Source organism: Pelophylax lessonae (assembly GCF_965119305.1).
Source record: "Pelophylax lessonae genome assembly, chromosome: 3".
Lineage (NCBI taxonomy): Eukaryota > Metazoa > Chordata > Amphibia > Anura > Ranidae > Pelophylax > Pelophylax lessonae.
This window is the reverse complement of record NC_138770.1, coordinates 643,833,722-643,845,889: the sequence shown is the minus strand read 5'-3', so window position 1 is coordinate 643,845,889 and position 12,168 is coordinate 643,833,722. Positions and strand designations below refer to the sequence as shown.

General features: G+C 42.8%; 1 protein-coding gene across 1 annotated transcript in view; it reads right to left on the bottom strand.

The window, feature by feature from the left end:
• Positions 1-12,168, bottom strand: part of TTC7A (tetratricopeptide repeat domain 7A) — a 596,795-nt gene that overhangs the window by 252,493 nt on the left and 332,134 nt on the right. The window contains exon 15 of the mRNA XM_082252340.1: positions 6,003-6,163. Coding sequence (XP_082108466.1) covers positions 6,003-6,163 — 161 coding nt within the window. The remainder of the gene's footprint in view (positions 1-6,002; positions 6,164-12,168) is intronic.

The window sequence follows — 12,168 nt, the reverse complement described above, 5'->3', positions numbered from 1 at the left end:
CAAGTGCCTTCGTGGGAACGGACGCAGAAAAAGCCTTCGACCGGGTAAGCTGGAAGTTCATGTTTAATGTATTGCAATACATAGGGGTTGGTCATAGGATGAGAGACTGGATATTACAACTGTACTCCGCCCCTACAGCCCGGGTTAAGGCGAACGGGGTATTGTCGGAGGAGTTCAGGATCTCAAATGGAACAAGACAGGGCTGCCCATTATCCCCTCTTTTATTTACGCTTACGTTAGAGCCCTTTCTTTGTACCATTCGGAATAATCCTGACATTAGTGGCATAATAACGGCAGGAACACAACAGAAGCTTTCAGCATATGCAGATGATATGTTATTTACTATTACTAAACCCTTAATTTCTCTCCCAAACCTATTACAGGAATTTCGTCATTATGGAGTATTATCAAATTTAAAGATTAACTTAAGCAAATCTGAGGCTATGGGAATAGGAACACCTCCATCACTCACAACATTATTGCATACAAACTTTAATTTAAAATGGACTAAGGTAGCTCTAAAATACCTGGGGACTCTGCTGCCCCCGGAACCTTCCCAGGTATATACACTTAATTTTCCACCACTATTGAGTAAGATCTCCGACCAATTGCGAAGATGGCAAACGGGACTGAGTTCCTGGTTTGGAAGGTGCAATATACTTAAAATGACGATTCTACCAAAGTTCCTGTATTTGCTTCAGGCTTTGCCCATTTCTATCCCATCTGGATACTTTAGACAGATACAGATAGCATTCTCAAGATTTATTTGGGCCAAGCGGAGACCAAGAATACAGAAACTTCTACTCGCTTTGCCTAAAGAAAAGGGAGGATTAGCTGTACCAGATCTCTTAAAATATTATCAGGCAGCACATTTGAGCAGATTTATAGATTGGTGCCATCACACAGAGATCAAAATTTGGCCTAATATAGAACAGGCGCAATGTGAAATACCATTGAATAGATCTCCATGGTGTATGGGTACATTGCCTCGAGATATGATGCGACACCCAACAGTGGGGACAACAATTCGGATATGTGCTAAACTTTTCAATAAATTAGCTCTTTCTACAAAATACTCGCCATTAACACCTATATTGGGAAACCCAAAGTTTACCCCGGGCTATCAGGATAGCTATTTTTGTAGCTTGAAGAGGGCGGGGATATTCCAGGCTTCTCATTTTATAGAGTCAGGAGCCTGGGTATCAGTAAATACTTTGATTACTCAAGGAGGGAGGTACGGATTAGATCATTGGAGGGCACTCCAATTGACACACTTCTTACAATCATTACCCCTCCCTAAAGAGTTTGATAAAACACCTACCCTCTTTGAGAATATGTGTTTACAAACAGGTACGATATCACACGTACTTTCAAAGACTTACTCACTGATAGTCACACCAAATGCAGAATACAGACCCCAATATATTAACAAATGGGAGAAAGAATTGAATCATAAATTTTCAACTAAACAATTACAACATATAATAAAATTCACGTTCAAATCTTCCATCTGTACACGAACGCAGGAGACAAATTATAAATTATTATCTAGATGGTATTATACGCCGACACGTCTCCATGCAATCTCGCCACAGACGTCGGAAAAATGTTGGAGATGTCAGGAAGAAAAAGGGACCTTATTACACATTTTTTGGAAATGCCCCAGGTTGGAGGGGTTCTGGAGACAAATAAGAGAAGTAGCACAGAGATTTATTGAACAAATAATACCAGACGATCCAATATTTATGCTTTTTCATGCGCCGGATATATCAGGTAGACAATACAAACGATCAATTTTACGCCATTTATTGGACTCGGCCAAGGCGTGCATTCCATTGAGATGGCGAGATCCTAATCCCCCGACCATTAAGATGTGGAGGGATAAAGTGGAGGAAATTAACAAATTCGAAGACCTGATTTTCTCAACACAAGACGGGCATGAGCAATATATTAAAAAATGGGCATTGTGGAACCAGTTTATAGCATCAGATGATGGGAAGGCCATGCTTGGGGACTTTTAAAAGGGATCATGGGGGTAAGTGGAATCTCCTGTTCTCTCCTATCCCTTCCCCCCCTCCCCCGGTGGGGTCGTTTTTTTCTTTTTTTTTTTTTTTTTTCTCTCCTTTACCTAGGAGAGAAGGGAAGGAGGTATTGATTGATTTTACGCACAGGTTCACAAATAAGATTTCGTGGGGACGAACATGACACTGAAAGGGATTGTAGTAATAAAACAATCCGAGAAAGTCACTAGTAGAGCACTAAGACAATAGGGGGAAGACGTCAGTAAAGTAAAAGGGCACACATAAATAGATTTAGGATACACAGAATATAATATATAAAAGAGGGAGGAGAAAGGAAAAAAAAAGGGGAATAGGACTATCACGACAAAAGCACGAAGAGAACACACAAGGGAAAGGGAGGGAAGGAAGGGAAACCACCCCCCCCCCCTCTTTTTTTATTTTTTTTTTCTCTTTTCAGTTCACGACACTGAAAGGGATGGTATCATTTAAACACAACTAAGTTAATCACTAGAAGGCACGACACTTAAGGGCACTGAGATTATAGGGGAGAGATGTTAGGAAGGGGAAAAAGGGAACACATACATACACATGGATATAGGGGTGGGGAGAGGGGGAGGGGGAGAAATCCCCTTCGCCCCCCCTTTCCCCCCTTTTTTTTTTTTTTTTTTTTTTTTTTTTTTTTCCTTTTGGGGGAAGGGAGGGGAGAAGGAGAATACCGCTGATGGAATGCTTTAGAGGCCCTTTAGTATCAAGGTACATGGGAGTGGACGGAGGAGGGATGGGGGTCCTACTTCTTGCTCCTGCTTGATGTCTGAGCATCTTGAAGAGGGGTCGAGTGGGCGGGCATTGGATAAAGGAGGGAAGAGAGAGAGGCTCGGAAGAACGGGGTGATGTCTGTATTAGGTGAGATGGAGTCAGAGATTTTCTGGGTGGTGGTGTTCTCATCTTGGAAGGATAAATGAGTGATGAACGAAAATATAAATGTGTAAACAGTTGTGGAAAATTATCTTATCTTGTCCCCCCTGCTTTTTTTTTTTTTTTTTTTTCTTTTCTTTTTCTTTCTTTCTTTTCTTTCTTTTTTTTTCTCTTTCTCTTCTTTAGAACTTATTAGGAATATAAAAAAAGAAAAATTTTCTTATTTGAGACATCGGAGAATACTGATGGAGAGTATAAATAAGTTCAAGTTAAATATGAAAAACGTTTTTCTTAGTTTGTTTATGTATTTATGGAAAGTATACGTTTGTACTGTATAACCGGAAAATATGAATAATGTTGTGAAGTTTCTCCTTTGTTCCATTTATTATAATAAATAAATAAAATTTAAAAAAAAAAAAAAAGAACCCGTAACAGAATAAGTATGACGGGCAAGAGACTCCAGTCTCCTATCCGTGGCATCACGGAAAACAGGGGATCCCTCTGCAGGGATCGCAGTGGCTTTGTTCAAAACCGCAATAGCATGATCCACTGGCGGAGGCACACACCACCGTTCATCAGTGGCAGGCGAGAAAGGATAACGCAGCTTAAATTTACTTGGTACCGCAAAAGGCTTGCGCAAATCGCGCCATTGGTCCTTAACAGCGCGCTGAAAATCAGCATTGCAGGGAAAAACCTGCGGCGTCCTGCGTTTTCTCTGCGTCCCATAAGCCGCCAAGGCAGCTGGGGGACACACCTCGTCCTGCAAACGTAGCGTCTGCTTAATGGAAGCAATCAACTCATCCATGATTGCAAGCTCTTCAGGCGAGCCAGGGGGAGAATTATCAACCCCCTCAACTTCAGCCTCTACCTCAGACCCCACTAGATCAAGAGAGGAGCGGGACCCCGATAGGGGGGTCCCCGCCAGAACAGCCCCATCACCTTCACCCTCAGAATCAGAGGACAGAGCAACTCTGGGCCGTTTAGTAGATTGAGCAGCCACCAGCATTTGCACCTGTGCAGCAAGGCCAGCCACAATCGTGGCCAAATCCCCCCCTGGGGGGGAAACAGCGGTCCCCTGGCTTTCCACCAATACTGTGGGAAACTTGCCCTCCTGAGAATCCATTGCCCCTGTATGCCAGACAACCAAGGGTTAACTGCCCCCTTACAGCAAGCGCGGCAAGCGCAGCCCACCGCACCACACTCAGGCACAATGAGACCCCCACAGGGAATATACAGACTGAATACAGGCAATGGAACACAGGAATAGAAGGATAAAACCTGAGGAGACTCCGCTGCTGCTGCTGCCTCGATCGGTGCTTCCAGGAGAGAGGAAGTGATGCTGCCAGGGCGCTCTATGTAAGCCTATGGAGGCTACAAGAAAATGGCCGCCGTGCATGTAAACCATGCGGCCGGAGCGGGCGCCGGTAAAATGGCGCCGTTTGGCGCCGAAATCGCCGCTCCACAGTGCATAAAATCACACACAATATTATCCCATTATATGGATACATGTTAGATCGCCGCAGCGATCGCTGTATATGCCCCAACATGCCATTAAAAACATGCCCCACAGCACACAGCTCCTCACACTGCCCAGCCTGACATACTCAGTGTCATACAGCTCCCCCCCCCCTTGCAGCCCACAGCATGCAGCCGAGATATAGGGAGACAAGCAGTGTGATTAAAGGCAGGTTACACAGTCCCAGACTGAGACCCCCCCCAGACAGACAGGTCCCCACATAGATACACTTACCTCACATGGCGTGGGGAACCCGCACAGGCGAACAAGCCGCTGCACATGAGGCAGGGAGAGTCGCAATTCAAGACGCACACAATGGCGGTTCAGAAACCGCACAGCGTCCGGTGAGGTAGCCACCTCACCAATCATCCCTGCACCGAACAGGGATGGGTCGTTCACCGTGCCAGGAGCGTTACCTGGCTGAACGCTCGATGGCAGACTGGGAAGCCACTGACCCACGACCTGCGACCAGGGGGATCAGCCCGAGACCCAGTCCGCATGATCCTCTTCGTCCGAAGAACTAACTAATGCTGACAAAAATAACAGCTAAGTAAAGGTAGAGAGAAAACTCAAACAAAACATCAAAAAGAAGAAAGAGTCTGGGACAAAAAGTCCCAGCACAGAGAGAGCCAGCCACTCCTGACAAGCTAGACATTAAAACTGAGATATGGTTGCAGGAAGTAGGAGGGTATTGACTGAGGGGACCACCCCTTGAGGGTGGGATATGTTAAAGCTTTATTGTTAACATATTCTGTTGCCTAGCTACTCCTTCGGAGCAAAGTCTAATACCCCATATGTGACGAATATGAAGAGGCGGCGACTGTCGGAGGACGTAAGAGAAAATGTGATTTTTTAATATTTTTTTTGGGAATGTTTTATAGCAGAAAGTTATTGTGTTTTTTTCAAAATTGTCGCTCTTTTTTTGTTTATAGAGCAAAATCTAAAAACCGCAGAGGTGATCAAATACCACCAAAAGAAATCTCTATTTGTGGGGAAAAAAGGACATCAATTGTATTTGGGTACATCATCGTACGACCGTACAATTGTTAAAGTAACACAGTGCCGAATGGCAAAAAATGGCTGAAGTGGTTAAGGGTGTGCACACTTATGCAACCACATTATTTTATTTATTTTATTTTTACTTCCCTCCCCCTAAAAGATATTTATAGTACAGTTTATAGGTGGAAAAAGTTTGGAAATGATTTATCTTTGTCATGTTTTTACATCACAGAAACCGGACATTTTACCAGGGGTGTGTAGACTTTTTATATCCACTGTGTGTTTCACAGTGTTTTACCGTTATGTTTTGTTGCTTTTATGATACAATAAAGATGGACATTCTTGGCGTGAGAAAAGTCTATGTATTTTGCGGTACATCGGTGTTTTGCTGTTATGCTATGTTGCTTTTATGGTATTTTATGAAAATCAAACGTATGTTCTTAAAATAATACATTTTGAACAAAATTCTACTTTTCTTTCTCTACTATTCTTCTAGTGTATAGCCAGCTAAAACAAAAAAATAATATTACAAAAGACGAATGAACACCTACCCGAAGTTTTCAGGGTACTCAGATATGGCCATATTGATGACATCTATGGCGTGTTTATACTGTTTTTGTGCCGATAATAAAAGGGCCAGGAGGTGCAGACAGCTGATGTCATCCTTACAAAGCCTGAGTGCTTCCTGTAGATGGTCCATTGCATCTGATATCTGTAAAGACAAAGCATGCCTATAACATACAGAGCGATATAAAGATCAAGAGGCTACTGTACTTTCACACAGTGCTTTATCTGCGTAGTTTGCTGCCTTCATGGGCAGCTAAATGCAGGTGAGAGGTAAAGGTGAGGTTCAAGGGCTCATGGTGGATGTTACAAAGAGGCAGAAAAACAAAGTAAGACGTGATTTCATGAAAAATAGATTACAGGGCCATTAAGTAGTGGATGTGTATGAATTATTTTTGGGAAATAAGCATATTAACCACTGGTTTTACTGCGGCAGGCTGGCTCGGCTGCGTGAAAAGACATAGCCCTACGTCGGTCGTGCGCGCGGTACGGAGGGCGAGCACGCGCCCCCAGTAGGGCGCTCCCGCCCCCACTAGGCAGCGGGGATGCCGATCCACGGGACCAGCGGCTACGATTGCCGCCGGGCACCCGCGATCGCTCCCCGCTAAGAGAGAGAACAACAGTCAGCTGTTGTAAACCTTCTATATAGGATCCCAGGTCTCTGTGGTCATTTCACAAGCCCATCCCCCATACAGTTTGAAAACACTGCCCTAGGCTCACATTTAACCCTTTGATCACCACTGTGTTAACCCCTTGCCCGCCAATGTCATTATTACAGTAACAGTGCATATTTTTAGCACTGATTACTTTATGTCACTGGTCCCCCCCAAAAGTGTCAAAAATTTCCGTTAGGGGTCCGATCTGTCCGCCGCAATGTCGCAGTCCCACTAATATTCGCAAATCGCCACCATTACTAGAAAAAAAAAAGAAATACATAAAAATGACATAAATCTTTCCCCTATTTTGTAGAAGCAATAACTTTTGCGCAAACCAATCAAAATATGCTTATTGCAATTTTTTTACCAAAAATATGTAGCAGAATACAAATTGGCCTAAAAATATAAAAAATTTTGATTCTAAATTTTTTTTGGGGGGAATTTATAGAGCAAAAAATTAAAATCGCACAGGTGATCAAATACCACCAAAAGAAAGCTCTATTTGTGGGGAAAAAAGGACATCAATTGTATTTGTGTACAGTGTGGCAAGACCGTGCAATTTTCCGTTAAAGTAACACAGTGCTGAATTGCAAAAAATGGCCTGCTCATTAAGAGGGCAAATCCTTCCGGTCTAGTAAATTAGTGCCCTAGGCATGACTTATTGTTCATAGGTATGTAGGCAGGTATGTAGAGTAAAGTAGAGGCTCTCTGTTGAAGGCTCATATCACCATAATACCAAAAGAAGGGAAAGAAGATTCTCTGGTCACCCACTATCGTCCTATATCTCTACTCTTCTAGATTGTAAGCTCTAACGAGCAGGGCCCTCTATTTCCTCCTGTTTTGAATTGTATTGTAACTGTATTGTCTTCCCTCACATTGTAAAGCGCTGCGCAAACTGTTGGCACTATATAAATCCTGTATAATAATAATAACATGGACGTAAAACTTTATGCCAAGATTTTGGCCAATCGGCTGCTTGCCTTCTTGCCCTCCCTCGACTCTTTGAATCAAGTTGGCCTTGTCCCTGGAAGAGAAATTTGGGACAATACTATAATAGCCCTGAACATTCATCATTGGCTTACCTCGCAACCAAGTGGGTTTCTTTCTATCGTTGGATGCTGAGAAGGCTTTTGATAGAGTGGCCTGGGACTACTTGGCAGCAACTCTAAAAGGGATTGGACTCTTGCCGCAGATGTCTTCCAGTATCCGGACTCTGTATTCTAATCAACCGGCAAGGGTCTGTGTCAATGGCCGCCTATTGGGCGGCTTTCGCTTGTCCAACGGTACAAGACAAGACTGCCCTTTGTCCCCTATCCTCTTTATACTGTCACTCGAACAGTTCTTGAACAAACTAAGGTCCAACCCGGACATCCACAGGATTTTGATTCATGACTCAACATATAAGATCGCTGCTTCTGCAGATGACATGCTGTTTTTATTCCAGCCTCATATCTCTCTACCAAACCTTCTGATGGACTTAGACCACTTTAGGACATCTGAAGATTAACTATGCCAAATCTCATGCTCTAAACATCCCTCTCTCCAATGATGATGTTGAACACTGTCGGAATAATTTTCCTTTCCTATGGAACTTGGAAGCACTGACTTATCTGGGCAATAAATCACCATGTAAACTGTCAGAACTATATCACAGAAATCATTCATATATTCTGAATTATGTTTGTAAAGAAATGTGAATTTGGCCCACTCTAATTCTCCTGATTCGGAAGGGCCACCCTGGTTAAAAAGTCAATACTTCTTCGACTCTTGTATATTTTCCAAACTGTGCCCATCTGGATACCCCTGACATTTTTCTCTCTCTTTAGAAAAGAATGTATGCAACTTATTTGGAGCAAAAAAAAAAACCCCCAGAATAAGATATACACGTCTAACTGCCCCCAAACACAAAGGCAGACTAGGCTTCACAGATGTCTACGGCTATCATGTGGCCTGTCTCTTAGCTAGATTAGTTGACTGGAATGTACACTCTACACTCAAAGCTGTGGTGACCCTCGAGAGCTCCCTGTCCACTATTCCCTTGCATTTTTTGCCTTGGGTACCACCAAATGAGGTATCCAAAGAAACTAAATTACACCCTTTTATTAGACCCTCACTGCTAGCCTATCACCGGTGGTACAAGCACTCACAAGGAGACACGCAACAAAGTCCTTTAACTTCACTGCACTTCAATCCTGCTTTTCCCCCTGGCATGTCATATTCCTTTTTACAATGAAGCTAGCCCCATCGTGATGTTCTGGCACAACACTTTTGCCATAAAGGATCTCTACTTTCACAAGACGCCATTGAGTCCCCATGGGATACCCCTTTGGACGTATCTTCAAATTCGTAATTTTCAGACATCACAGGACCCTACAGCTTCCTGGATCAGGCCTCTTAACTTAGTTGAATCCATTTGTGCTCGCACTCAACTGTAGCGACATGATATCCACTTTCTACCGTTCTATTGTAAACTTGCCCTCTATTTCTACTGCCCCGTTTTGTCGAGCCTGGGCGCAAGAATTTAATCTGACTCTATCCGACAAAGAAATGGATAACATATGTACCATTATCCATCAGGGTTCAGTCAATGTAACGGTCCAACAAAATGGATATAAGATCCTTTCCGGCTGGTACAGACTCCCATCAAGAATTCACAAATTCTTCCCAAAGGTCTCCAATCTCTGTTGGAGATGTGGTGTCGAAGTTGGCACCCATTTACATGTGTGGTGATTGTGTACCTGTTTCCAAAAGGACAGGACACGATCTCCTATAATCTGGACTACACCCCAGCACAGTTTTTACTGCACCATTCCTCTTTACCACAAAACTCTAAAAAGGAAATCACTGGCCATGTACATGGTAAATGCTAATAAATTATGTATACCGCATCATTGGCGCGCTGCAATTACTCCATCGATAGGAGAGTGGTTTCATAGGAATGCCCATATAGAGGAGATGGAGAAACTAATACATATTTCACTGGCTAAGATGTCCAAATTCACCAAGACCTGGTATAGCTGGATAATGTATAAAGAGTCCCCAGAATATAGGGCACTTGTAGGCGGATCTATGCAACTACTTGGCCAGGAACGAAAATCTTTTGGACTCCCTTGTCTTAGACTCATTTTTGTGGTTGAAAACCCCTATCTGGATGATCCCCCGATGTTAGACCCACGATTGGTAATGCCATCAGCTTGCCCATCCACCCTGCCATATTCTCAACCCCCTCCCTCCCCCTTCCTCTCACTTTTAAACCCCCTCCTTTCTCTCTCTTCTTCCCCTTCTTCTTTCTCTTCCCTTGTCTCTCCTTGCATCTCTGCCCTGGGTTTCCCCCCTACAAGGGCATAATCCCATTTAAAGTTGCAGTCACCAATGTCATACCTTTGTTAGCTACCTGATTTGCATGAGCGAGACTATTTATCCTGGCCAGCTTACCCTTTTTTTCTTTTTCTTCTATTACATAAGCCCTGATTATGGTTGTCTGGGTTGGCCTCCTCGATACAGTTGTCAATCTATGTAATTGTCAAGCTCACTTTGAACTCTGTTCACATTTAGAAGTACTGGATGATAAGACTGTAATCCTTTCTTATCCAAGACTTAGCTATCTGTTTATTTGTTCTTTTTGCAATACAATCTTTTATGAAACAAAAAAAAAATGAATGCATTAAGAACTGTGGTAAAAACAGCCTAAAGGACCTACGTTCTTCCCAGACTCTCTGCAGACAGCCGAAATCCAGTTATTCCTGCAGAACATGCCTCTGGACTGTGACCATGGAGCTATTATGGGGGAGTCCACATACCAGCTGTTCTGTAATATCATTCTGCACATACTTCAACTGACCTGAGAAGATCATGTTCACCATCAGGTCAAATGTCTCTAGACACCGTTTACACCCATTGTCCAAGGAGTGTTAAAGCTGAGTCATCAAACACATGATGAGCCTCGCTCCTTGTCACTGCATTTTCTCTTTTCGCTTTATGGGGTCTATTAATAAAATAACTGTTGTAAAAATATGACAAATATTTGCACAGCAGCAATGGAAAGTCTCCCTAATTTGTATATGATTATTTCCTACGATTGTACGCGCCATCTAGTGTATTGGTCCTGAAGTGCATTTTCACCTTTGCAGCCATACTGGGAGAACACCTACTTTACATCTGCTACATGTTCCCATTGTCACAAAATAATTTAATAATAAAAATAAACTACGCATTACAGTTTTCTGTTTGGACAAGGTGGATAGGTGAGGCGGTGATGTCACACTCTCCGCCTCATCAAATCAGAGAACATTTTGCACTGATTTAGAAAACGCAAAGCATGCTCTGAATGGGGCCGGGGCTGAGTGGCCAACCTCCTGTGTTCTCAGTGCAGTACGGTAGCCACTTGGCACGGGACCCGGAAGCAAGTGGAGATCACTGGAATACTGGAGTCCGTATCTGGTAATCAGTGAATTCTAGCTTCCAGGGGCATTGGCCTTGTATGGTATAAATACAGTTATATTGATCCAAGGTGGACCAACGCAACCATGTAAAAATATCCATATCTGGAATTCTTCTTTAATCACTTGAATACCAGGCCTATTTCTGACATTTGTTGCTTATAGGTAAAAATCTGTATTTTTTGCTAGAAAATTACTTAAAACCCCCAAACATTATATATATATATTTTTAACAGAGAGAGAATAAAATGGCGGTTGTTGCACTATTTTATATCACACGGTATTTGCACAGCGGTCTTTCAAACTAATTTTTTTTTGGAAAAAATAAACTTTAGGCTCCGTTCACATGTAGGCGTTTTGGGGCGTTTTTTGGGGCGTTTTTCTGCTCTAGGATCAGCTCTCAAAACGCCCAACAAGACAAATCCTATTCATTTCAATGGCCCCTGTTCACATCTGAGCGTTTTGAAGCTGTATACAAAACGCCCAACGCTCAAAAAAGTACATGAGCTTCTTTTTGGGCAGATTACAGGCGTTTTCCATTGATCTCTATTCAATCTAAAAACGCCTGCACAAAAATCGCGGCAAAAATCGCGGTAAAATCGCGGTAAAAAACGCCGCAAAAATCGCGGTAAAATCGCGGTAAAAAACGCGCGAAAAACGCTACGCTCAGGTGTGAATGTAGCCTTACTGAATTAAAAAAAAACAACAGTTAAATTGGCCCAATTTGTTTGTATATTGTGAAAGATGATGTTATGCCGAGTAAATAGATACCTAACATGTCACACTTTTAAATTGCACGCACTCGTGGAATGGCGACAAACTACGGTACGTAAAAGTCTCCATAGGCGACACTTTAAAAATTTTATTAGTTACCAGTTTAGTGTTACAGAGAAGGTCTTTTGCTAGAATTATTGCTCTCGTTTTAACTATTGCGGCAATACCTCACATGTGTGAGGCTTACTGATTTTTCCAAAAGTCTGCACAAGATACAAGCGCACAGCAAAAATTAGCACACAGTGGTTGGAGGAGAATGACTAGGCCATGTCCTTGCATGGCCT